At 43.0% G+C, this 26,042-nt stretch overlaps 1 protein-coding gene across 3 annotated transcripts; it reads left to right on the plus strand.

Annotated features, from left to right (window-relative positions):
• The first annotated feature begins 281 nt into the window (after nucleotides 1-281).
• On the plus strand, nucleotides 282-26,042 carry cfap90 (cilia and flagella associated protein 90). Of its 3 annotated transcripts, none has more exons than XM_072575135.1 (4): nucleotides 282-512; nucleotides 20,291-20,407; nucleotides 23,417-23,582; nucleotides 23,758-26,042. In XM_072575135.1, exons 1-3 carry the CDS (start codon nucleotides 393-395, stop codon nucleotides 23,573-23,575), a joined length of 396 nt encoding a protein of 131 aa, XP_072431236.1. In that variant the 5' UTR covers nucleotides 282-392; the 3' UTR covers nucleotides 23,576-23,582; nucleotides 23,758-26,042. The 3 variants fall into 3 exon arrangements, with proteins under 3 accessions (XP_072431236.1, XP_072431234.1, XP_072431235.1); XM_072575133.1 differs by having other exon boundaries at nucleotides 23,417-23,540; XM_072575134.1 differs by having other exon boundaries at nucleotides 23,417-23,459.

Here is a 26,042-nt window from a genome sequence, read left to right on the forward strand (position 1 = left end):
GGGGGGACAAGGGGGAGGGGGAGCAGGTGGTGGGGGGGACAAGGGGGAGGGGGAGCAGGTGGTGGGGGGGGACAAGGGGGAGGGGCAGCAGGTTTTGGGGAGGGGCAGCTGGTGGTGGGGGACAGGGGGGAGAGGCAGCTGGTGGTGGGGGACAGGGGGGAGAGGCAGCTGGTTTTGGGGAGACAAGGGAGGCAAGAGGTGGTGGGGGTAAAGGGAGTTAATGTTGAGGGTAACAGTCTGGTCATGATTCATCTCGGAAAGTAACTCATGCTGCTAAGAAGCCGGAAGAGGCCCTTTCGTGCTGGGTGTTTGTAACGTAGCAACTGGTGGACGCCAGCACTCTCCGGACGTGCACACTTCACCCGGCAAGTGGTGGAATAAATCGAAGGGACATGACGGAAATTAGTAAACGCATAAACAAGAACATGCCGCTCTCTGCCTTATCTGGCTTCAGTTTCATTCCCGAGAGAAGAGACCACAACGAGCTAACTTACTTCGGTAACCAGAAGAAGGTGAGTTACCTTCTGAACACAAACTTTTCTATGATTTTTGACTCTCTCTCTGTTATTAATTGTAAAAGCTGCTTATCACGTGAAGTCTCTGCAGACGGCAACCCAACCGACTCGTTAAAGCTGCCTTTCCAAGAGAAAAGATTCAGTAGTGAGAAACGTTTTTTTTCTTTCAAATATAAGCTAATATTGTAAGAGGTTTGTCACCTTCTTTAGGGACATGCTTTATCTTTAACATGCCAGAACACCAAAGTTTTGTTGGTGCATCTTAAAAGTTGCCAAGCATTTTCAGAAAAAACCTTGATGTTCAGTGTGCCTGATTATGGTAGTCCTATTTTCCTCTCCTGTCTGCTGTGCATCCCCAAAGCCCTGTGCCTTTTCTGTTTTGCAAATGTGTAACTTGCTTAGGAACTAACTAATTCCAATAAATCAGTGAGGTGAGAAAAGCAATCGCCCTCTCGGAGCATGGCAACTGTATAGATGTGTGAGAAACAAAGCCCACTCACTTCAATAATTTCAGTCCGAGACACATCTGAATCAGTAGTGTCGTTTATTTTACACTTGCAAGTGTGATGTCCAGTGTCTATAAGGCAGAGGACATACACACCAAATTCAATTCATACACAACATTTATATGATTTGATTTCTTTTGTTTTACATTGCTCCTCCCCTGTTTACATCTTCCACTTCCCTAAGACCGGCCCCCATTACCCCTGTTTATCTTTTGCCTTATCCGGCCTTGTCTGTGACAAAATGCTTATTTCAGGCCCCACAAGGCTGTTTGACGTCATCCTGCTGTAGGTCATTGTTAGGCATATTCTTTCTTCATCATTATCTACCCCCTTCATCTGTGCCTTTTCCGAGGCCGTTTCTGATCCCTATGACCCTTTTAATTGGGGTTTGTTCCTCTGTCTCTGTAAAAGTGGGAAACAGATGTTTATACCTACTGTTTGTACAGGCGTATCTAGCTTAACTTCATCCCCTCACAACATCTTATCTACTTGCCCGTAATGTCTACCATTGTTTTGCAGTCACATTTCATTCTGACAAACAGTTTTAGCTAATACAAAAATAATTATATATTTCCTCCACATCGTTTCCATTCTTGTTGACTCAGCTCGTGGCTAAAACAATTACACACTGGTGTGAGTTCATTTTACTTTGTAAAATGGAATTGCAGAAGTAACATTAATTTACCTATATCCCACAGATGGAGTACAAACTTTGGATTTGGATATTTAAAGCCTGTAGTTTGAGTAGGGTTAAAATGAGAGCGGAGCCCTCAGTATGACGTTTGAAGAATCTGGTCATGTGCTGATCTGTGATCTGTGCTGCTTGTGATCGACTACTGAAGTCAGAACTAATCCAGAATTTTAATAGGTAAACGTGTCGGATTTGGCTTTGAGTATCATGGCTTTTAGGCTGGTACAATTGCAACATTTAAAAGGCATTTGAATGGGTATATGAATAGGAAGGGTTTGATTAGATTTAGATTAGATTACATTACAGTGTGGAAACAGGCCCTTCGGCCCAACAAGTCCACCGACCCCGCCGAAGCGCAACCTACCCATACCCCTACATTTACCCCTTACCTAACACTACAGGCAATTTAGCAAGGCCAGTTCACCTGACCTGCACATCTTTGGACTGTGGGAGGAAACCGGAGCACCTGGAGGAAACCCACACAGACACGGGGAGAATGTGCAAACTCCACACAGTCAGTCGCCTGAGGCGGGAATTGAACCCAGGTCTCTGGCACTGTGAGGCAGCAGTGCTAACCACTGTGCCACCGTGCCGCTGTTCGGAGGGATATGGGCTGGGCGCTGGCAGGTGGGACTAGATTGGGTTGGGATATCTGGTCGGCATGGACGGGTTGGATCAAAGGGTCTGTTTCCATGCTGTACATCTCTATGACTCGTTTGAATAAACCTCTCTTTTCCTGGCACCAGTGGAAGCTTCACCTCATTGCATAAAAGGTTCAATGATAATTAATAGGGCCTAATAGACAGACATTCCTGTAACTTCACTCATGCTCAACAAAGCCCCATGTGCTCCAGCAGAATCCTCTGACAATTTACTCTGTGATAAGCCCCCAAGATACAAACCTATCTCAATTTAAATCGGCCCTGGACATTGGTTATAGTTGGATACCACAGTTCCTGAAGAAGGGCCTAGTAAGTCTCTGGTTCAGAAGCAAACAGGTCCAAGAGAAGCATTGAGTCCACGGCAATTACCCTGGCAGTAATTACTTTTTTTATGCCAAAGCCAAAACCAGCTCCTCCAGAGCAGGTCTCTAGCTCCTTATTAGTTGCATTGATTCTGCACTGACTCCATTGTGATTGTACATATATTATTTTTAAAGTGGTGGTTCACTGAAACATTGACATCAGATGCAGATTTTTTTTTGTGTAATGAACATGTTTTTAAAATCTAAATCTAGAATAGCTTAAAAGATCTAATTCCATCACTTTAGTGAGTTAAATCCAGAGAAATTACCCTTTTAAATCAAATCCTTATTTGATTTAACTACTTCTCCCCAATTCTGCACTGTATACCTTTTTTTGAAACATTCTTCCCTGAACACTCAAAACTAAAAGTATAGAGTTTCTCAATCTTTTTGATAATTACAAATTTCTAACCAAAAACTCCTGGTATGGAAACTTTGTAAGGTAAACTTTTACACTTCAGTAACTGAGCTTTCCCTGAACTGTCCCCCTAGAAATGGAATGCAGAAAAACTCCATCCACCTCATGGATTGGAGCAGGGTGTACCTCGGAACCATTTGGCTTGCTCGCTGGTTTAGTGCTCATTCACTTGTGCCTCTGTCAGTGCTAACAGCATCCATGACTTATTTTACTTTGTCTATTGGTACTTTGCTCCCTCAGTGGGATCTTAAAGACTCACAATACTTCTGTCTTGACTTGACCTTTTGTGCAGACACAAAGCCAGGAAGCTCGTCATAGTTGTCAGCAGACATCAGTCAATGAGGTGGGCATGTTAGTCATAGAGCTGTACAGCATTGAAACAGACCCTTCAGTCCAATTCATCCAAGCCAACTGCTATCTCCAATTAATCTAGTCCCACTTGCTAGCATTTGGCCCATATCCCTCTCAACACTTCCTGATCCTTTCCCCATCCAGATGCCTTTTAAGTGTTGTAAGTGAAGCTCATTCCATTCATGTACCACCTACTGTATGGAAAAGGTTGCCCTTTGGGTCCCTTTTTAAATTTTTCCCCGCTCACCTTAAACCTCGCTCTCTAGTTTGGACTCCTCTACCCTGTGGAAACCACCTTGGCTATTCATCCTATCCATGTCCCTCATGATTTTATAAACCTAACAAGGTCACTCCTTGGCCCCTACTGCTCCAGCCTATTCAGCCTCTCCCTACAGCTCAAACCAACCAACCCTGGCACCACTCTTGTCAATCTTTTCTAAACCATTTCAAGTTTCACAATGTCTTTCTGGTAGCAGGGAGGCCAGAATTGAATGCAGTATTCCAAAAGTGGCCTCACCAATGTTCTGTACAACTGCATCATGACCTTTCAACTCCTATAGTCAATGCACTGACCAATAAAGGCAAGTGTATCTCACTACCTTGTCCACCTGTGACTCCACTTCCAAAGAACTATGAACCTGCACCACAAGGTCACTTTGTTTGGCAGCACTCCCCAGGACCTTTATCATTAAGTGTATAAGTCTGTCTTGATTTGCCTGACTAAAACACAGAACCTATCATTTCTTTTTATAATTTCCAAAATATACTTTATTCATAAAAATATTTTGATCTGTACAATTGGTCATGCCATACGTACGTAAACATTCCATTTCTTTGCATACAGAGATCAGAATTTGTCATTTGTATATACAGGTCTGTTTGTTTACCAATCATGTATCCATATGTTTAGCTGAGGCATCAGCAGAGCCCACTTACTGAGTGGGCCCCTCTGTTCTTTGGCAGGCAGACGTTACACGGTGGTCTTTCCCCACTGTGCCTTGGCGGCAGCTGCTCCAAGCTTCAGCGCATCCCTCAACACGTAGTCCTAGACCTTGGAATGTGCCAATCCGCAACACTCAGTCGGGGTCAGTTCCTTCAGCTGGAAGATCAACAGGTTTCAGACAGACCAAAGAGCGTCTTTCTCCGAGTTGATGATCCTCCAGGCACAGTAGATGTTCACCTTGGTGTGCATCCCGGGGAACAGACCATAGAGCACGGAGTGCTGTGTCACGGCGCTGTTTGGGACGAACCTCGACAAACACCACTGCATTCCTCTCCAGACTTTCTTTGCGTAGGCATTTTCCAGAAGGAGATGCTCCCAGCTGCTTCGAGGGCAGTGTGCGGTGGGCCAGAGAGTCCAGGCGTGCATAAAGGATCTCACAGGCAGAGCCCTTCTCACCACCAGCCAAGCCATGTCTTGGTGCTTGTTGAAAGTTCTAGCGATGAGGCATTCTGCCAAATGACTGACAGTCTGCTCAGAGAACCGCTCAACAGGATCCGCCCTCTCCTTTTCCCGAATGGTCTCAAGGACTCTACGTGCTGACCACTTCCTGATGGACTTGTGGTCAAAGGTGTTTTTCTTCATAAATTTCTCCACGAAGGACAGGTGATAAGGAACGGTCCAACTAGTTGGAGCGTTCCGCGGTAGCGAGGCCAGGCCCATCCTTCACAACACTGGGGACAGGTAGAACCTCAGTACGTAGTGACACTTTGTGTTTGCGTATCGGGGATCCACGCACAGCTTGGTGCAGCCACACACAAAGGTGGTCATAGGGTGTGTTTTCCTCTTCCCCCCCCCCCCCCCCCCCCCCACCATTGCCCAGAGCTTTGTACATCGAGTCCCTTCAGACCCTGGCCATTTTTGATCTCTATACAAAATGGAAGATGGCCTGGGTGACTGCAACGGTGCAGGTTCTGGGAATAGGCCAGACTTGTGCCACATATATCAGCACTGACAGTGCCTCACACCTGATGACCAGGTTTTTACCCGTGATGGAGACCGACCATAGTTTCCATCTGCCCAGTTTCTGCCTCACTTTCTTGATACGCTCTTCCCAAGACTTGGTGCATGCCCCAGCCCCTCCAAACCAAATACCCAGCACCTTCAGGTGGTCTTTCCTGACGGTGAAGGGGATGAAGGATTGGTTGGCCCAGTTCCCGAAGAGCATGGCCTCGCTGTTGCCTTGGCTCCCGAGGCCCGTTTGAACTGGTCACATATGCACAAGAGTCTGTGCACGGACAGTGGATCCGAGCAGAAAACGGCGACGTCATCCATGTACAGGGAAGCCTTAATCTGCAGGCCCCCGCTGCCAGGAATAGTCACCCCTCTCAGGCTCACATCCTTCCTGATGGACTCGGCAAATGGCTCTATGCAGCACACAAACAAGGCAGGAGAGAGAGGGCAGCCCTGCCTGACTCCAGATCTGACTGGGAAGCTATCTGATTCCCACCCATTGATTGAGGCTGCACTGACAATGTTGGTGTAGAGCAGTCTGATCCAATTGCAGATTCCCTCCCCAAAGCCCATTTTGGAGAGAACATCTCTCATATACCTGTGTGATATCCTGTCAAAGGCTTTCTCCTGGTCCAGGCTGATCAGGCAGGTGTCCAGCTCCCTATCCTGCATGTAGGCGATCGTATCCCTGAGGAGTGCGAGACTCTCAGCGATCTTCCTGCCCAGTACAGCACAGGTTTGGTCAGGGTGAATCACCGACCCCAGAGCAGACCTGACCCGGTTGGTGATGACCTTTGCCAGGATTTTGTAATCTGCATTTAATAGTGAGATTGGTCTCCAGTTTCTGATTTCCTCCCTCTCCCCCTTCCGCTTGTAGATGAGGGTGATGATGCCTTTCCTCATGGATTCACTCATGGTACCTGCCTGAAGCATACTGACATACACCTCCAGCAGGTCCTGGCCAATCAAGTCCCTCAGAGCAGAATAGAGCTCGACCGGTAAGCTGTCGCTTCCGGGAGTTTTATTCTTTTCGAAGGACTCTAGGTCCTTGGTCAGCTCGTCCAGAGATAGTGGCTGGTCCAGCCTCTCCTGGGTTCCGTTGTCTCAGACCTCCGTGATAGAGGACAGGAACGACTGGGAAGCCACGTTGCCGGTTGGCTTCGAGTCATACAGACTGGCATAAAAGGATTTGCTTATCCTCATGACGTCAGCCTGAGATGACGTTACTGAGCCACCTTCCTTCAGGCTGCGGAGCATGGAGCTCTCTTTGTGCACCTTCTGGAAGAAGAAACGTGAGCATGTCTTGTCCCGCTCCACAGAGCGGACCCTGGACCGGAAGATTATCTTGGAGGCCTCCGAGGCAAAGAGCGAGGCTTGCTGGCCCTTCACCTCCTGGAGGTCCTCTGTGAAATCGAAACCCATTGTCTGCAGTGGGAGGTTCTGCATTTTCTCTCTTGATGTTCCCTTTTACTGTTTCCCACCAGTCACTGGAGACTCAAGGGGCTTCACAGTTCTCCAACCTGCATAATCCCTCTTGAGCTCCTCAATGTTTCTTGGGGTCAACAGCTTGGTGTTCAGCTTCCACATTCCCTTACTAGCCTGCTGCTCGTCCTGTAGGTGACAGTCGGCCAGCAGGAGGCAGTGGTCACAGAAGAAAACTGGCTTGACATCAGTGGATCTGACAGAGAACATTCGGGACACAAACAGATCTATCCATTCAAGGATAGATTACCTGTCTGCCCATGACCAGGTGTATCTACGCTGTGCTCCATCTGTAGGGGTGCTGAAGACGTCATGCAGCTTGGCATCTTGACCGTTTCCATCAAGACTCTGGACATGGCGGCCAGTTTACTGTCCCTACCCCCACCGGTTCATCATCTGCATCAATGATACAGTTGAAGTCTTCAGCCAAAATGACCAGCCTGGATGTAGCCAGCAACGGTGGAAGCTGCTGCAGGACGGCCAACCATTTACTCTTACCCTCTGGGGTGTACACATTAATCAGTCTCGGGGAGCATTTCTATATATGACATCAGCGACAAGGAGGTGCCCGCCCACCACCACCTTGACCTCTGACCTCTGAGATGGTGAAGTTGCCTCATCTCAACAGGATACCCAGGCGCGGCTATCGTTGCCCCCCCCCCCCCGACCAAATTGAAGGCCCATGGGCCCATGAGCTCGACCACCTCCTGTAGCTGCTGAGGTGCAGAAACAGGACATTGGCTTTAACGTTGGCCAGGAAGGCCAGTGTAGAGACACCATCGCGGAGCAGATTTAATGCAATGCACATTAATACTGGCAAATTTTATCAGGTTACCAGTGTCCATTTGCTGCTGGTCCAGCCTCTCCATTAAACTCCATCTGCCACTCATTGGCCCATTTGTCCATCTGATCAAGGTCCTGCTGTACTCTGCAGTAACCTTCTTCAGAGTCCAGTACACCGCCAATTTTGGTGTCATCTGTAAACTTACTAAACATTCCTCCTGTATTCACAATCCAAATGATTTATATAAAATATACAAAGCAGTGAACCTAGCACCAATTCTTGTGATACAGCATCATGTTATGTCAATGACGCATATGCACCATTGGCCAGCTCTGTACTCAAACATATTACATGGACTTTGGCAAAAGGCCATGCCTCAAAGTCTTAGAGTTTGATCCAGGAGACACCATCTTGGCAGAGGGTCCTGCACAGGAAGTCAAGGCTGCCTCTTTCAATCCAGGGGCTTAGGCACAGTCGGCCAGTTGGGGTGGTCAGGAGTGCATGCCTGTACAAGTCCATGGTTAGCCTTCTGGGTCCAGTATGATCTATCTGGGGTCATGCAGGAACATAGTTGGGGAATTGTAAAAGGGCAACATCATTATACAGACACCAATATACTAAAAGTGAGACATACCTGGAAGCACCACATGCTACAATAATTCTTAGGCATTAACCTACTGTATATTGTCCAAATGCTGACCCCAAGCACACTTGGCAACATCAATCCCAATATTGGCTGTGTTCCACCAGAAATGTGGTGCTGCCTGGAAAGATCAACCTCAGGTGCTAAAATAGTCATTGTCTGCCATTTTCACAGAGCCTGCACAAAGTACAGGACATGCTTGCTTCACACATTGGATGATCTAATGTGTAGTGCTAAGGATGGCTGGACTTTGTACCTTCAATGTTGCAGTTGGTGCTAGACAGACATTCACACAATTGATGAAGAAAAGTGAACATACATTTTATAAATGTAATGTATTTAAATTGTGTCAGCTGTGTGCCATCAGAAGGTCTTGCTCTTTCCTTCTCTTTCGCTGCATCGCAATGTATTCTGCAGCTGTGTGGAGGGAACCTGGGTGGAGCCCAATAGCTTTGGAGGTTTATCAGGTGACCTTGAGGCAAATGTTTTATGGCTAGAGAGCCCAAACCTGCATCCTGTGGCCTGCCCAGAGGAAGGTGGAGCCTCCTTGGCTTGAACCGCCTCAGAGCTGTGGGTGGATAAGGAAGGCCCAGCATCCCTGAAGTGTCCTGACATAAACCTTCTGGGGCTGTATGTAGTTCCACCTCTGGGTGTCTACTGGCATCGCCCTGTCTCCTTCTGAGGAAGGTACACCTGGAGTGAACTCATGATCCCTTGCCCCACTATTGCTTTGCCAGTGGTGCAGATCTTTGTATGGCTAGAGTGATATGCTCTGTGCACATATCTAGAAGACTGACTGCTAGACCTGGCTCTTCCAGCACCACTAATCCAGTATTTGATTTTCAGCATCTGCAGTCATTGTTTTTACCATCTCTATGGCAGCTGCTAACATGATAATGGAAGCAGCTAGATGATCACCTACTTGAGGCAGTAGGGTTCCTACTAGATTGCTGCAATCTTGCAATCTTTGTTACAAATTGGCCACTGCCTTTGACAGAGCAATGTCTGCCTATACTTATCAATGACGTCACAAACTGCTGACACCATGGGATCCTCTGCTGCTTGGGATTGAGCAGATTCTTGGTTTCTGCAGCCTGCTGAGTATTGATGACCTGGGATCTTTCTTGGCCAGCTGTAGACACACGATGTGCTCACCAGCAGGTGCTACTGATTCTTATCTAGGTAACTTTCCCTCTGTGGTGTTAGTGTCTGAGCTGGTCGGGGATCAGGAGGTAACGTTGCCAGTCCTTCCTTCCTGAGGCTTCAGAGTCGACTTGATTTATTGTTGTGCCTAAGTAAAGTCAGATCATAGGCTGTTTAGACCGAGCAAGGCATACAAAGTTACAGCTGCACAGGAGGTGCAGAAAAGCAAGATCAACACTAGGTTTGAAATTGGAGAGGTCTATTCAACAGTCTAATAGCAGTAAAGGAAACTTTTTAAACCTGTTGGTGTGGGTGTTTAAGCTTCTGTATCTTCTGCCTGATGGAAGAGAGCATTACCCAGGTGGGATGGGTCTTTGGCAGCTTTTTGTTTTGGGACAACGAGATGTGGAGATGGAGTCCACGGATAGGAGGTTGGCTTGGGTGATGCTCCGGGCGGTGGTTTCTTAGGGTCCTGGACAGAGCAGTTGACATACCAAGCTGTTATGCACCCAGCTGGAATGCTTTCTGTGGTGCATCTGAAGAAGTTGGTCAGGGTCCTCCTGGACTTGCCAAATTTCCTCAGCTTGCTGAGGAAGAGGCATTGTTGTGGTAAGCTAAAATCAATCCTTGATTTATTTTAAATCTAATAGCAAACTTTTGGTTTTCAATGTTTACTCCCTATCAGTATTACCAAACCCCTATCACCTCCATCCCCATCCCCATTCATCTATTGTTCTCTTTGCTACCTTTCTACCCCCCCGCCCCCCAAATATTTATGTCTCCACCCTGGAGACTCCCTGCTTCTATTCCTGACGGAAGGGCTTTTGCCCGAAACATCGATTTTCCTGCTCCTAGGCTGCTGCCTGATCTGCTGAGCTTTTCCAGCACCACTCTGATCTAAACTCTGGTTTCCAGCATCTGCAGTCCTCACTTTTTTGCCCATTGTTTGGTAATACTATCTTCCACTAATGTTCTGGAGTGCCACTAGGGATAAGAGAATAAGAATAAAAGTCTGCTTTTTGATTCACATTGGATTAGGTCATTGTTCCAGAAAGGACTCTGCTTTTCACCCCTCGCAAAAGGATCAATACCCAATTATTAAACTCTGAAAGTGGTATCACACACCCTTTCAAGACACCATGGTGAGCATGTTTAGCCTGAAACCCTTGCCTATCTGACCACTGTTGAGATCCTGGAGTTAGCCATAAAAGTGGCCTGGGTCAAGAGGAAGAGAGTGGTCACCTCCTGCTCTCCCTCTGCAGTATCAAGGAGCTAATTAAACTGCTGTGAGGATTCCAAGCAGGGCTCTGCCCAACATGCAGACCTTGGTTTTGCTGAGGGAAACAGGTAAGTCCCAACAAGGTTTAAAATGACCAGATTTAACGCAAGGTCAGAGGAAGGGGAGATTTCATTACATAGAGAAAGTGATGCAGCATGTTGAAAAGGCAGAATCTGTGATCAGAGGAATACCTCCTTACAGATTGCGTCTTCCACTTTTTCTGCAAATTGCATCAAAATAAGAGGGAGGAGGGTAGTGTGGAGTGACTTTTGTTGACATTTTCCACCTGTTATGAAGCCTTAAGAGCTACTTATGATGTTTCCAGTGTGATTGTCACTTCTGTGTGTTTTTAACCCTGATTTAAAATCTTTGCATTTTGTTCACTTTGACCTTCTGCATAACCTAATAGGACCAAGAGTGAGCCATTTGGTCCCTTAAGCCTGATTTGTCAATCAATAAAATAATGATCTGGTCTGATTGTAGCTTTAAGACTACATTCATGCCTGCCTCCCATAACTTTTGACTCACTTGTCAGCTGCCTACCTCCATCTTGAATGTATTCAATGACGCACCATCCACTGTTATCTGGAGTAAAGAATGACAAAGACTAAGTCTTTCTGAGAGATGAAATCATTCCTCATCCCCATCTTAAATAGAGACACATTTTGAAACTGCCCTGAGTTCTATATTTCCCCATGAGAAGGAAAACATCCTGACCACATCTATTCTGTCAAGTCCCCACAGAATCTTGTACATTTCAATAAGATCAGCGCTCTCCTGCTAAATTCTCGTGAGTATAAGACAAACCTGTTGAACCTTTTCTCTTAAGATACATCCATCCAAAGAATCACCCTGGTGACACTTTATTGAATGTCACCAATAGATCCAATCTAATGAGACCAAACCTATATGCAGTAGTTTTGGTCTCTCCACAGCTTTGTACAGTGGTAACAAGACTTTCATTTTGTATATTCCATACTCCTTGTGATAAAGGTTAGCATTCTATTTGCCTTCCTAACTTCCTGCCATATCTGCACACTAACTTTATGTATGAGAACATTCAGACTTTGCAGTTGGGTCAGGAGGCAACATATGGAGATTTGAGAGGCAGACAAAGGAAGGAGAGAAATGGCAGCACTTTGACTGGGGTCCCCACTTCCAAGACCTTTCTCCAACTTTTCTCTTGTAGGTGACCTGCTAACCTTGATTGTGGCACACGGCTAATCTTCTTGTGCCCATGTTATGTCAGAGAACCTTTTCCAGCATTGTATAGATCAGCAAGGGATTATACTTCTGCTTGTTTTCAGAGGCAGGCTTCTTCCTCCAGTCCACTAGGATTAAAATGATTCTGTAGGTCCTTATAGACCCCAGAATGATTTCCAACAATGTCTTTGCAACTTTGAGCTTGTTGAAACTCCATCCTTTCTGATATATTTGTCAGTTGTGGAAAGATTATTTGCAGGGGTCTCTTTAAAAAGTTTTTCAGTGCAGCCTTAAGATCCTGAACAGCTGGCAACTCAATCATCTCTGAAATTGTTTTGGATGTCATTGCATCACCATAGTGGGTGAATAGGTACCTGGTAACTAGCATTCCTCCTAGTGTCAGTGGCCTGGGGCACTGCGCTCCCTCACCCATCTACGTAACTGTGGGTGTGAGGTCCTGAGCATCAGTGGCTCAGTGCTGCTGCTGGTGGGGAGGAGGGAGGAGAATCTGGTGGGCAGCCTTTGCTGATGGTTCCTCCATGTCCTGAGTAACATTTTCCTCTGAAGTTAAGAGTCTCCTCCAGAAAGGATCATTTCCACTTGGCTGATATGCTCAGCGCACGGGCAACAGCTGTAATATACAAAGCACTTGTTCTGGGTGGCAATCTTTGACTAGTTTGATGTCAGGAAGGGCCAAGTTTGTATCTGCTTAATGGCATATTTCTGTTCCCATGTTTCCATAAACAGATCAGAAAGATAGGCCAAAAGCTTGGGCTCATCTTTTGTTTACCTTTGCTGCCTGGACACATCATAATGTGGAGAGGTTTGGCCATCTGTCATACAACCCAAAACACTTTTATTTCATTTAAATAATTGCTTTGCCCCATCCACCTTCCAACCAGCCCAAGTGAAGGTTGGCGTGAAGAAACTGAGTGCTGAATAGGCTTTCAGGGTAGGTTTTGTTTGTTTTCCTCTGGGTCAGGAGAAAGGAAATATTGCTTTCAGTTGAGCAAGGAAACTGTTTGGTCACTTCTGCCTGGATTGATACCGCTTCATCAATTTGTCCAGAGGATTCTGACACAAAATAGGGGGTAGGATTTCCAGATGCACTTCAGAACCCATGTATCGGGACAAACTTGGATCTTATGCTTGCAATTACTGGAATCAATCCAAGAGAGCTTGTTGTTCATTTGAAGATTGTGAGCAGGTTACTGATATTAGAGCTGTCAAGAGAGGAGGGTGCTGCTGGGACAGTTAAGTAATCTGAGGGCATGTCAAAGTGGAGGCAATCTTCGTGCAGAGAAAGGGAAACTAGTGTGCTGAAAATTTAAACTGCTGGTATGGCCATTGCTATAGGTGGCCCCTTTTTCGTTTCTTTTTCACCGGTCAGAAACAGAAATTTTCTGAAGAACCATTCTGAAGAAGGGTTGACTTGACTTGAAAACTCTGCTTTCTCTCAGATGTTGCCAGACCTGTTCAATTTTTTTTCCAGCAATTTGTTTTATTTCGATTTCCAACATCTGCAATTTTTTTTTTAGATAATGACAGCTCTTGTTCCTGTGGCCTTTTGGCCTACCTCAGGAAGGTCACTTACATTAATTTGGTGGATTCTGCTTGTGGCTGGAAACATTCTGACCCCAGTACTATGTTGGTGATGCTTCAAATGCCTCCTAATTTAGGATAATAAATTTGTAAAACTGCAGAATGCTCCATTCCTGGGAAACATCATTGGTAATGTAAATTTGTCAGGGAAATGTGCCTCATCAGTTTGGCATTATTTTCCTGCTCCTTGCCTCCACTGTTCTCAGTTTAAATCTTCCACTATGTTGTTACACCAAGCAATTCTGTCCAAGTTGAGTGCACTCCTTGAGTTCGAGTATGGTTTATGAAAGAATGTTATTTATGAATTCATCACAACAGCAACCAAAATAATTCTTATCCAGACTTTAAATAATGTAATTTCTTCTTAAAAGTTTAAAAAAAATAGTGTGTTGGCTTTATTAATTTAAAAATTTTTTAAATTGATTGGAAGGCATTAATGTTTAAATAGTTCATTCAATAAGTCTTTATAGAAATGGATTTGGTTTGTTTCATTTGTCTGAGATGCAGCCATTTCTTTAAGAGCACTGTGTGGATCATGGAAGGCTTATAAACCACAATTTTTTTTTCCTTTTTTATTATAACAACTGAAGAATGTCCATATAAAAGGAATGCCATACTGCAGGAGACCTTTTGATTTTATGCCTGATTGCATAAATAAATGCATTTAATTGGTATCTTGTAAAGGTATATCCTTTCAAATAACAGTCCATAACATAACCAGCCTTTGCTGTTCATCTCCCTGTCGCTGGTAAATTTCAGCAGTGAAATGATTCTCTTCTAGCATCACAATGCCTTTTGTACATATACCTGAATCAGATGGAAGTTCATTCAAATTCTATACAGCAAGCTACAACATATTCTTTATTTTTCTTTGTCCTCCTGACTTGCAAAAAAAGGCAATGTTCTGTCTTGGAGTGACAGCATTAAATGAATCAAAGGTCTACCAGCAAACATGAGATTTGAACCCATACGTAACCTGAATCTCTGGATTACTAGTCCAGTGATATTTCTACTCTCTCCCCAATATGTACTACTGACTTTAAAGTAAATAAGTTGTACATAACACCGTATACTCAATTATTCTGACTTTGAATTATTGTTTTGATTAAATAAACACATCATTTACATTGTAGGAGCAGTTTGATGACTCTTGGAAGGGCCAAGGATATTACAGATTTAAGTACTCCAATAGGTTGCCTCTTATTAAAAGTCATATGTATGTGCAATCAATACCTAGTGCCTTATGTACAATGTGTATAATTGCAATACAAATCATATTAACATCCGCATCAATTGAAAATTGAGTCAACAATAATTTCTGTCCTGAAAGTTGAGCAACAATCACTTGCCTTACAGATCCATGTTGATGATTATGCTCCAACCGAGACTCCCCTAACCCTGGTTCTTTTAACTTGATCAATATATCATGCTCAATTCACATCCCCTTTAAATGTAGCTATACTTGTCACCTCGATGACTTTTTGTGATGAGTTTCACAATCTAACCAGTCTCTCTGGCTAAAGCTATTTCTCCCAAATTTCCTATTGGGTTTGTTGGTGACTGTTCCTGACCCTTCGTTCCATAAATATTCTTTGTAGCCTTTACCCACGTTTCTGTTTGTTACTCTTTTTAATATAAATGGTTGTAATTCACTCATTGTGGCATGACTTTTCCTTAGAACTGAAAGGTGTTGAAAATAGTTTATTTTTCATATATTTGGCAGCAGGGGAGCAAGATAGCAAATGGCAATTTGAAGCCCAATGCAAAAGATGTTGTTAAATGGGGTGGGGGGTGGGGGAGGTGGTGGAAGAGAGAGAGAGTTAAAAACAGCTGTAAAAGGAATATCACTTAAGGTGTGAAAGGAAGAGAACTGTTCCTTTCTATTAAGTGCAAAGTAAATAAGATATATAACGTGGCTGTGGAGAGGGTGGTGAGGTGGTGTGGTGTGGGGCGGGTGGGGGTGGTGGGGGGAACAGGGAGATAAATGGAGAATGGACAAACTGCAATCAATTTCTGATTTCAATCTTGAGACCTTGAGAGGAAAATGAGGTGTTTGTTCTATGAGCTTGCATTGTGCTGTGTTGGAACAGTGCAGCAGGATCATGACAGAAATGTTAGCATGAGAGCCAAGTGGTTTATTCAAATATCAAGCAAATAGGTGGGGAACCAGCATTCTGGCAGGCAGGTCTGTCACTCAACACAGGCATGTTTAAACTAAGAAGTGGAGGGGAGGGGACAAACTGGAAATTCAAGCAACAAGTTAAAGTGGAAGTGAGAATAAGAGCAGTTAAGAAAGACAACACAATCAACTGAGCAGAAAACTCGAGGGATCCTACAGTATGGTCAAGTGAAGTAGGGATTGATAGGAGGGGTAAAGGGAGTAACAAATTAAAAATAAAAATATGAATGCACAAAGCATACGAAATAAGGTGGATGAGCTTGAGGCTTAGTTGGAAATTGTCAGGTACAATGTTGTGGGGATAACTGAGACGTGGCTTCTAGTGGACAGGGCCTGGGAAATGAATATTCAAAGCTATACATGCTATCGAAAGGACAGACTGACGGGCAGAAGGGGTGGGGTGGCCCTGTTGGTGAGGAATGATATTCAGCCCCTTGCTAGGGGGAAACGTAGAATCGGGAGATGAAGAGTCAGTATGGATAGAGCTGAGAAAATCTAGAAACTCTCTAATGAGAGTTATGTACAGGCCCCCAAACAGTAGTTTGGATGTAGGGTGTAAGTTGAATAAGGAGTTGAAATTGGCCTGTCGCAAAGGTATTACTACAGTTGTTATGGGGGATTTCAACATGCAGGTAGACTGGGAGAACCAGGATGGTACAGGAGCCCAAGAAAGGGAGTTTGTGGAGTGCCTCAGAGATGGATTCTTAGAACAGCTTGTACTGAAGCCTCCCAGGGAGAATCCTGGATCTGGTGTTGTGCAATGAACCGGATTTGATCAGGGACCTCAAAGCAAAGGAGCCATGAGGAGGTAGTGACCATAATATAAATCTTAATCTGTACTTTGAGAGGAAGAAGGGAAAATCGGAAGTGTCAGTATTGCAGTCGAACAAAGGGAATTATGGAGTTATGAGGGAGAGGCTGGCCACAGTTCAATGGCTCAGTACCCTAGCAGGGATGGCAGTGGAACAACAACAATGGCAGGTATTTCTGCATATGATGAGGGAAGTTAAGGACTGTATAAAGATAAGAGAAGTATAACATAGCAAAGCTGAGCGGGACGCCAGAGGACTGGGAAACTTTTAAACAGAAACAGAGGTTAACTAAAAAGGCAATATGCGGAGGTAAAAATGAGGTAAGTAAGCAAACTGGCCAAAAATATAAAGGCAGATAGTAAAAGCTTTTTTAGGTATGTGGAAAGAAAAGAATGGTTAAGACTAAAGTTGGGTGCTCCAAGACAGAAATGGATGAATTTATGGGGAACAAGGAAATGGCAGAAGAGTTGAATAGGTACTTTTTGCTTGTGTCTTCCCTAGTGAAGAGACATCTGTCTCCCCAGCTGTAATTGTGGCTGAAGAACCTAGGGTATTGGATGAACTGAAGAGCATTTACATTAGGCAGGAAATTATGTTGGATAGACTATTAGGTCGAAAGACTGAGGTCCTTGGGACCTGTTGGTCTGTATGCCAGGGAACTTAAGGAGGTGGCTCTTGAAATCGTGGTTGCATTGGTAATCATTTTCCAATGTTGTATAGATTCAGGAGCAGTTCCTGCAGATTGGAGGGTGGCTAATGTTGTCCCACTTTTCAAGGAAAGAGGGAGAGAGAACACAAGGAATTATAGACCAGTTAGCCATTCGTCAATGGTAGGAAAGATACTGGAGTCAGTTATAAAAGATAAAATTACGACTCATTTGGATAGCAGTAACAGAGTCAGCATGAATTTACGAAGGGGAAATTGTGCTTGACTAATCTTCTAGAATTTTTTGAGGATGTAACCATGAAGATGGACAAGGGAGAGCCAGTGGATGTAGTGTACCTGGACTTTCAGAAAACCCCTTAAAGTCCCACATAGGAGATTAGGGAGCACAATTAGGGCACATAGTATTGGAGGCAAAATACTGACTTGGGATTGAAGATTGACTGGCTGACAGGAAGCAAAGAGTAGTGACAAATGGATCCCTTTCCGAATGGCAGGCGGTGACCAGTGGGGTACCACAAGGTTCGGTGCTGAGACTGCAGCTGTTTACAATATACATTAATGATTTAGAAGAAGATATTAAAAGTAATATTAGCAAATTTGCTGATGACACAAAACTGGGTGGCAGGGTGAAATGTGAGGAGGATGTTTTGAGAATACAGGGTGACTTGGACAGGCTAGGTGAGTGGACGGATGCATGGCAGATGCAGTTTAATGTGGATAAGTGTGTGGTTATCCACTTTGGTGGCAAGAACAGGAAGGCAGATTACTACCTAAATGGAGTCAGGTTAGGGAAAGGGGCAGTACAATGAGATCTAGGTGTTCTTGTGCATCAGTCTCTGAAAGCATGCATGCAGGTACAACAGGCAGTGAAGAAAGCTAATGGCATGCTGGCCTTCACAACAAGAGGAATTGAGTATAGGAGCAAAGAGGTCCTTCTGCAGCTGTACAGGGCCCTGGTGAGTATTGTGTACAGTTTTGGTCTCCAAATTTGAGGAAGCACATTCTGGCTATTGAGGGAGTGCAGCATAGGTTCACGAGATCAATTCCTGGAATGGCGGAACTATCCTATGTTGAAAGATTGGAGCAACTGGGCTTGTATACGCTTGAGTTTAGAAGGATGGGAGGGGGTCTGATTGAGACGTATGAGACTATTAAAGGATTGGACACTCTGGAGGCAGGAAGCATGTTTCTGCTGATGGGTGAGTCCAGAACTAGAGGACACAGTTTAAAAATAAGGGGTAGGCCATTTAGACCAGAGTTGAGGAGAAACGTCTTCACCCAGAGAGTGGTGGATATATGGAATGCTCTGTCCCAGAAGGCAGTGGAGGCCAAGTCTCTGGATACTTTCAAGAAAGAGATGATAGAGCTCTTAAGGATAGTGGAATCAAGGGTTATGGGGATAAGGCAGGAACATGATACTGATTGTGGATGATCAGCCATGATTATTATGAATGGTGGTGCTGGCTTGAAGGGCCGAATGGCCTACTCCTGCACCTATTGTCTGTTGATTATCCAACTCAATACCCTGTTCCCTCTTTACCTCATATCCTTTTAGAACAATATGTAATTCCATTTTGAAAATGTCAGTGTTTTGGCCTCAACTGCTTTCTATGGCAGAGATTCCACAGGCTGCCATTGTCTGGGTGAAAACAATTCTCCTTATTTCAATGCTAATGGCCTACCCCAGATCCTCTGGAGTCCCCAGTCATTAGGAACAAACTACCTGCATGTATCCTGTTAGTCCTGTTAAACTTTGTAGGATTCTATAAGATCCACACTAATTCTTCTGAACTTCAGTGAATATAGTCAAAACTAATTTGGTCTCTTTTCATATTTCAGTCCTGCATCCCAGTGTTATGGGCCAGGCCAGACCCTGCGCAAAACATTTCAATAAAGTAGCCTGGACCCTAACATTGTGAGTTGTTTTAAGCAGGAGGAGATTCCAGGGGGGATGCAGCTGGCCTAAACAAAACAGAATTTATTTGCAATTTTTCCAAATGAAATACAAATGAGAACAGACTATAGAATAACAATCCATCTAAAAGCCAACAGACTATCCCAACTTAATGATGCTCTTCCAAATTCCTGCAACAATCCTCATAAACACCCCTTGTCAAAAAAGGTAAAATCAAACACCGGGTTTTACGAGAGAGAGGTGGCAGAGAGATTAATCGTGGAACACCTTCTTCCATGGAGCTCTTTCATGGATCTGCAGCCTCAAAGATGACTGACTGCTTGCTTTGAACAGCCAGAATACTAAACCCAAACCAAACCAGGGAAAGGCTGAGCTGGGAGAACTGGCCACTCTCCTTTCATTTATACAAGTTTTTAAAAAAAACTTGATACTTTTTTTTGCCTGAGGCAGTATCTGATCGCAATAATCAAACTGACCCTAAAACGCCTCAAACCTAGACTTTTCGGAATTGCTGCTTTTACGTCCTCTGTGGAAGAAAAGCCAAGGACAGCATAACTTTGTTAAAGGAACAGCCTAATCACACCACAAATCAGTGCGAGAAACTTCTGTTGCCACTCCCTCCTTAGCCAGAACATCTTGCCAATATACCAGGTATGGTCTCGGCAAGACACTGTACAATTTCAGCAAAACATCCCTGTTCCTGTAGTCTAATCCTTTTGTTAAGAAGGCCACCATAGTATTTAGCTTCTTCACCATCTGGTGCATATAAAGCTGGATTTTCCTTGGAACTGCTTTCACCTTGGCACCAGAACCCTTCTAAATTTACAAAACAAGCCACATTCATCTCCATGTTCAGGGCATGAGATGCGCTTCTGATGAAGTTAGTGGCAAAGCAAGTGAAAGTCCAAGGGAATTGGAGGTCAGAAAAGTTATAGTGATGGAAAACTAAGCAAAATAAATGTTATTTTTGAAGACTTAGATTCTTGTATTTGTTCATGATTATTGCAGTAGAAATCAATTGGTTATTACATTTTTATTAAACTGAATGACTTCAAGTAGGAATTATACTGCAATGTGAGTTGATAATGATTTTACTTGGTTCTGAAAATCTTTTCTTTTTAGGAAATATCCGTGCTGCTTTACGATCAGGTTTTTAAAGTTCAAGAAGGGTACAATAATAAGACTCATCGTGATGATCGTGAGCATAGCCACAACCAAGGTCTTAATGTCAATGATGAGGTATGTTACTAGCCATTTTTAGATAACAATAATGATCATTGAATTGTTATACCCTGATGAGTTGCTATAATCAAACTTGCAAAAGAGTGGTAATCAAAGCTGCACTGTCCCTTCAAAAGATGATTGCAAGTATTTAACGTTCTCTTTATTGCAACTCTATTGTTTTTGTCTTCTCATTGGGGACAATTCATTTTTCCTTCAATTATGATGCAATAAATGCTATTCTGTAGAGTTCTTACATTCCATGTACAATATATAATGTTTTTAATGGTTTTACGACATTTCTAAATACTCTAAAGAACATTATGCACCAAATGCTATCCTGCTACTCACTATCAGTAGGAGAACAAGGTAAAGGCCTCCAACCTTGGGGACAGGGTAGGTTCTCCACCCCTATCCCCACCTTGATTATCCTACAGGTTATTCTCTCTCTTTAGATGTTGCCTCTTAACTTATTTACACCCGACATGGGAGCATCCTGAATTGCTGAGTTGTATTCAGAAATGGGGCCAATTGAGTTCCATATTCCAGTCTTTACAGTGGTTGCATGGCAATCGTTCTTGTCACCTATAAACTGAGCGGCATTCTTTTCAGATTCAGTTACCCTCTAAGAACAAGTTAAATAAATAATTACCATTGCTTTTTTTTTTACATTCGATTTGATGGAATTGAAAATAATTACTTAAGACACCAAGTGTTCCTTTCTTCCTAGCAACCAAAGTGAATAGTATTTGTCCCCTCTAGTTTTTGAATTTAGATCATAAAAGCTGAAAAGTTTCATGAATAATCTGGTTCCTTGTAATTTACCCAATTTGTATGGTATCCTACTTTAAAGCTTGTAATATGATTTTTCATTTGTCGCTGTTGTGACAATACTATGGTTGTAGGAGGTGTATTTTCTCTTTTTAATGGAGAGGTTGAGACACTGGTTTAGAATGCTCTCTTTTAAGGCAATAAAGTAAACAGCTTGGGGATTTTTTTTAAAAGGCAGAACAATAGAAGCAGTCTGAGGGTGGGGTGGCGGGATCAAGCTCCCACAGAACCAGAATCTTTAGCTTTCAGTAACTGCTGGGGTTGTGAAAGCTGCTTCCGCTCTCTTACTCACTCTGACTCTCTTTTAGCTACAGCTAAAAGCTTGGGTTCTCTTCTTGCTGTTAGAATTGCGTGTGAGACAATCTATTTTACTGACTTTGCCTTTGCCAAGGTTATGCTAATGAGATGTTGCTGTATTGGAGCAGTTAATGAGGAGTTTATTGTTTTAAGTATTTCAATACATTTGCAGTTAAGCCTTTTTCTTTGTTATGTCTGTACTTTAATTATAGTGGCTGAATAAAATTTTGCTTCGAGCCTAGTAGTTTGACCAATCGAATTGCATCCAGTATATAAAGCCAGGCATTTGCCTTTAAAAATAAGAATAATAATAGGGGGTAGCTATCTCTTTGACATGTTTTGAGGGGGTGGTGGTGGGGAGGGGGTTGCTCTGGTCCATAGGACTATTATTTTTATATATGCAGATTAAAGAAAAAATATAATGTAGCACCCTATCACAATCCCAGAGTGCTTCACAGTCAATTAATTAATTATTTTTGAAATTCAGTTGCTGATATTAGGTAGCAAAAGCAAACTGGGTTTGTTCAATATATGACTTAAGTTGCATAACACTGTAATCTTTTGCTATAAATTCTCACCTGACTAAGGAGCAGTGCTCAGAAAGCTAGTACAGGTGCACAATCCTTTATCCGAAATGCTCAGGACCAGCTGACTTTCGGAATTCAGAATGTTTTGAGTTTCAGCATAAGTGACAGTTTGGTGAAATTTAAAAAAAAATCTTTCTGAAGAACAGACTTACTGTGAGTAAAACAGGCCCTGAAACGAAATTGAGGTCTGCCAGTGCTGGGCCACGCCCCCACACTTCACATCTGAGTGACACACATCGAGTGGGTGTGGACTTGGGTTAACTGTTTGCACAACAAAAGGTTAATGAGGAAAACAAACCTCACAATAAAACCTTCGAAAAGCTCCAAAGTCCGGATTTCAGATAAAGGGTTTGTTTTCCTGTACTTCCAAATAAACTACTTGGACTGTAACCTGGTGTTGTCAGATTTTAAACTTTGTTCTCCTAAAGGAACCTGAGTTGCTTTGACAACATAACATTTTCCCAAATATGTTGTAGTTTGAAGCTATGTATATTGAAGCTGGAGGCTCAAATTTTTTTCCATCCTGTGACTGACCAGAAATCTCTCCTGCTCTTCCTGTATGCTCTTGAAGTATGTTGAAAGGATTTGCAAGTTGACACTGTTTTGATGCAACGTTTGGCCATCAAATGCTAGGCTGGGAATTGAACCTGGTGCTTCTGGCTTAGAAGCAGGGATTTTACCCATCACAACAGAAGTCTTCCATCCTTTTCGTGCTGGGGGAGGGAATATTCATCAAGAGTTTCCACTGCCAGTAGCTATGCTGGGAATGTATGGGAGTCAGTGGAGGATGTGGTGCAGTGTTCTCTATAGCTGAAAGATGTGACAGTCAACATCTAAACTGAACATGAAGAATGTTACTTAGGTTTCTAATGTCTATGGGAGTATACTACAGCTTGTCAATTTGATCTATTTTATCCTCATTACCTGTGAAGGTATTGAATAGAACAACTTTTGCAATTTTTCCCAACATTGTTCAAAATTATGAGTGGATTCCAATATGAACTATGATATAATCAGAATGGTGAATTAGAAAATTATGTTCATGTGTCTTCTCTCATGGGGCAAAGCTAAACTGATCACTCAATCAGAAACAAAAGGCTATCCATTTTGAATGGAAAGAAAAAAACACTAAATGGGGGAAGTGTGAAAAAATTCAGAATTAGTTTTGTTGGAGATTTCATAAGAAAAATACAAAAACAATAAACTGTTGAATAACAATCGCATGTTTAAAACATCATTTAGTTTGTTCTGTTAGTACCATGAACTGTTTTAAGAAATACAATTGAGTAATAGCTACTTGTTCCTCTTTCAGGAAAGAGCTCGAACAGTTCCAGTCTTGTCGTCCTCCTTCTACGGTAAACGCCCTGCACTTGAATCACCAAATCGAACTTTTGTCAGAATTGCCCGAGTCCAAACAGAGTTTTACAGAAGGAATGGTATTGCTAATTATTTGGAAGAGGATCAGCAATGAAAGACCAGTAAAATAAGACTCTTATGGACTCATTTTCTCTAATTTTAATATTGTTTTTAAAATATAGATTTTTAAAATAAAAACATTCTTGATTAAAAATTGAAAATTGTTCAAGCTTAAAAAAAATCGGAATTTGTAGACGCTGGCTTTTTTTTGAAACACATTTTTCTATTTCTTCACAGATGGGTGGTCATCCATGTACCGTATCTGCAGCCAATTGAGTCCCCTTGGAGCTTCCATGACAAGCTCCCTCCATCCCCATTGTATTTTCTACTTTCCCTCCAACACACCTGGATCCCCCAGGCAGCAGACGTGAGACATGGGTGTCATTGGCAGAGTCAGCACTAACTAGCTAATCCATATCTTTGAGCATTGTGTAAGATGTAGGGGAGACTTCATCTGAAATAATATCTACAATACTGGACACTGTACTACAGGAAGGATGTGAAATGTAAATCTTGAGTTCAGAGAAGCTTTTCTTTAAAAAAAAATGACAGTCCACTACTTTTCCTGATATCAATAAAATAGCTGTTCCCAGGCCTGGATCAGCCTCCATTTCTTGACAAAGTCAGGGCCCATACTCTAGACTCCTTTGCTTTTTGGAACTCTGGTTGGCTGTTATATCGGTAATTATCTCCGTACTGTCAGTGATCTCCTGGATTTGGGAAAATCCATCACAAGCAAAGAGGAGATTGAGCTTTTCTGCCAGCAATGGCATATCTGTTTCAAACTGTATGTGGCTCTCTGCTGTTGTTGACAGCCACACTCTAATGTGTTTCCCAATTCTCCACTTCTCCCATGCCTCTCGATATAAAGCAGCAAATGACTGCACCAAACCCTGTTGTTAACCTCACCTTTTAATTGCTGGTTCTCCCTTCCCACTGTCCTTTTGAAAATGGCAGTGATACCATCCAAGATTGTGATTTTTTTTCTCTCTTCTAAATCATGGGTGATTTTAAGAGCCAAAAAATAGAATCCCAGTGACTCATGGGTTGGCTGGATGATCGTCATCCTCATTCACTTCATAACTGAAGACAAATAAGTTTATTTCCTCCTTGTCTTTGTAACCTTCTTGATTATTTTTTTCTTTCTGAAGCTTTTCTGAAGGACGTGTTGGAAAAACAGGACAAACTAAGAGTTTGTCTCTCCAACATTTCTGGTGTCAAGATACTGTGAATTGTAATTATTTAGGATTTGAGCACAGTTTAGTAATTAATACTAAAGCTAGACTAGTTTTACACTGTCAAACTGACACGCAAATCTACTAAACTGATGGCCAGAGGAGTGGCAGGCAGTGTCATTTTGACTTACCTATATGTGTCCCAGCCCCACTTAATTACTTTTTCAATGAATGAGAAACACTTCATAAACTCCCACTAGAACTTGAAGATTTGATTGTGTGAGTTTCTTTTCCTGTTGCTATCACAACAGATTTTTTTTTTCCCCCTCATTTGGGTCCACTTGGCAAGTCCAGAAATGGAAACTTCTTTCCAATTTTGCACAAATTATCGAGTGAGGTATGAGTTCTCACGTTCTGAAATGCTATCCAGGATGTTAGTGTTAATGTAATGTAATGTTATCCCTGCTTTGGAAACTGACCGGTTTATGTATTTAAAAACACTTCATCCAAGCACTCGTGTCAGTGAAGCTGCCAAAGGAGCACAGAATTTGGTTTGTGCTACAACTCTTCTATGAACAAAGTAGTTTTAATAATGAATATGATGAGAATGTTTCCCAAGTTCCCAAACTATTTACTCTCTGTCTGGTTCTTTCCATCTGAGAAAGGATGTTACCCTAAGTGATCCATCTATTTGAGCTGGGCCATTGGAATCTCCTTTTCTGACAGAGCTGACTCTTTTCAATGATATTGGGTCTCACAGGTTAGGGTGGATCTTCTGAGTTATCTTCGGTTTCCATATGGTCTTCCTCCGCAAGTCTTTCTGCATGACTTTACTACTGGAGTAGCTTCCAGGTGTGTATTCTGATTGCCCCCCTTGTCAGGAATGTTCCCAAATGGTCTATGGCCATTAAGGTCATGAGCAGGTTTCAAAGCATCCAAGAAGGGGGTCATGCCAATACTTTTCACTGTTGCTGTGCTGGGAAAGTGTGAGGAGCATGGCCAATTTAGAATGTCCAGTTTTGGGCACTTGACCACGCTATTGTTTCCTTAGTCTTTTACAACAGTTGCTGCATGTTTATATAGGCCAAGTGGTCCATCACCCCAACAGAGGACGCCCATTCTATATGGAATTCATGCTACCTCACTATCCATCAAACTGTAAATGAGTTTGACTCCCATGAGTTACACTGGTCAGTAATGCAAATCATCAGCTTTCATTAATCCCAATTCTGTATAATACAAATGAGAAAAATAGCCCCAAAGATTTATGATCCTGTTTATGAAGTCACCTGATAAGAGATAGTACTCTGAAAGCTTGTAATTTCAAATAAACTTGTTGGACTATAA

Source organism: Chiloscyllium punctatum, chromosome 8, assembly GCF_047496795.1.
Source record: "Chiloscyllium punctatum isolate Juve2018m chromosome 8, sChiPun1.3, whole genome shotgun sequence".
Lineage (NCBI taxonomy): Eukaryota > Metazoa > Chordata > Chondrichthyes > Orectolobiformes > Hemiscylliidae > Chiloscyllium > Chiloscyllium punctatum.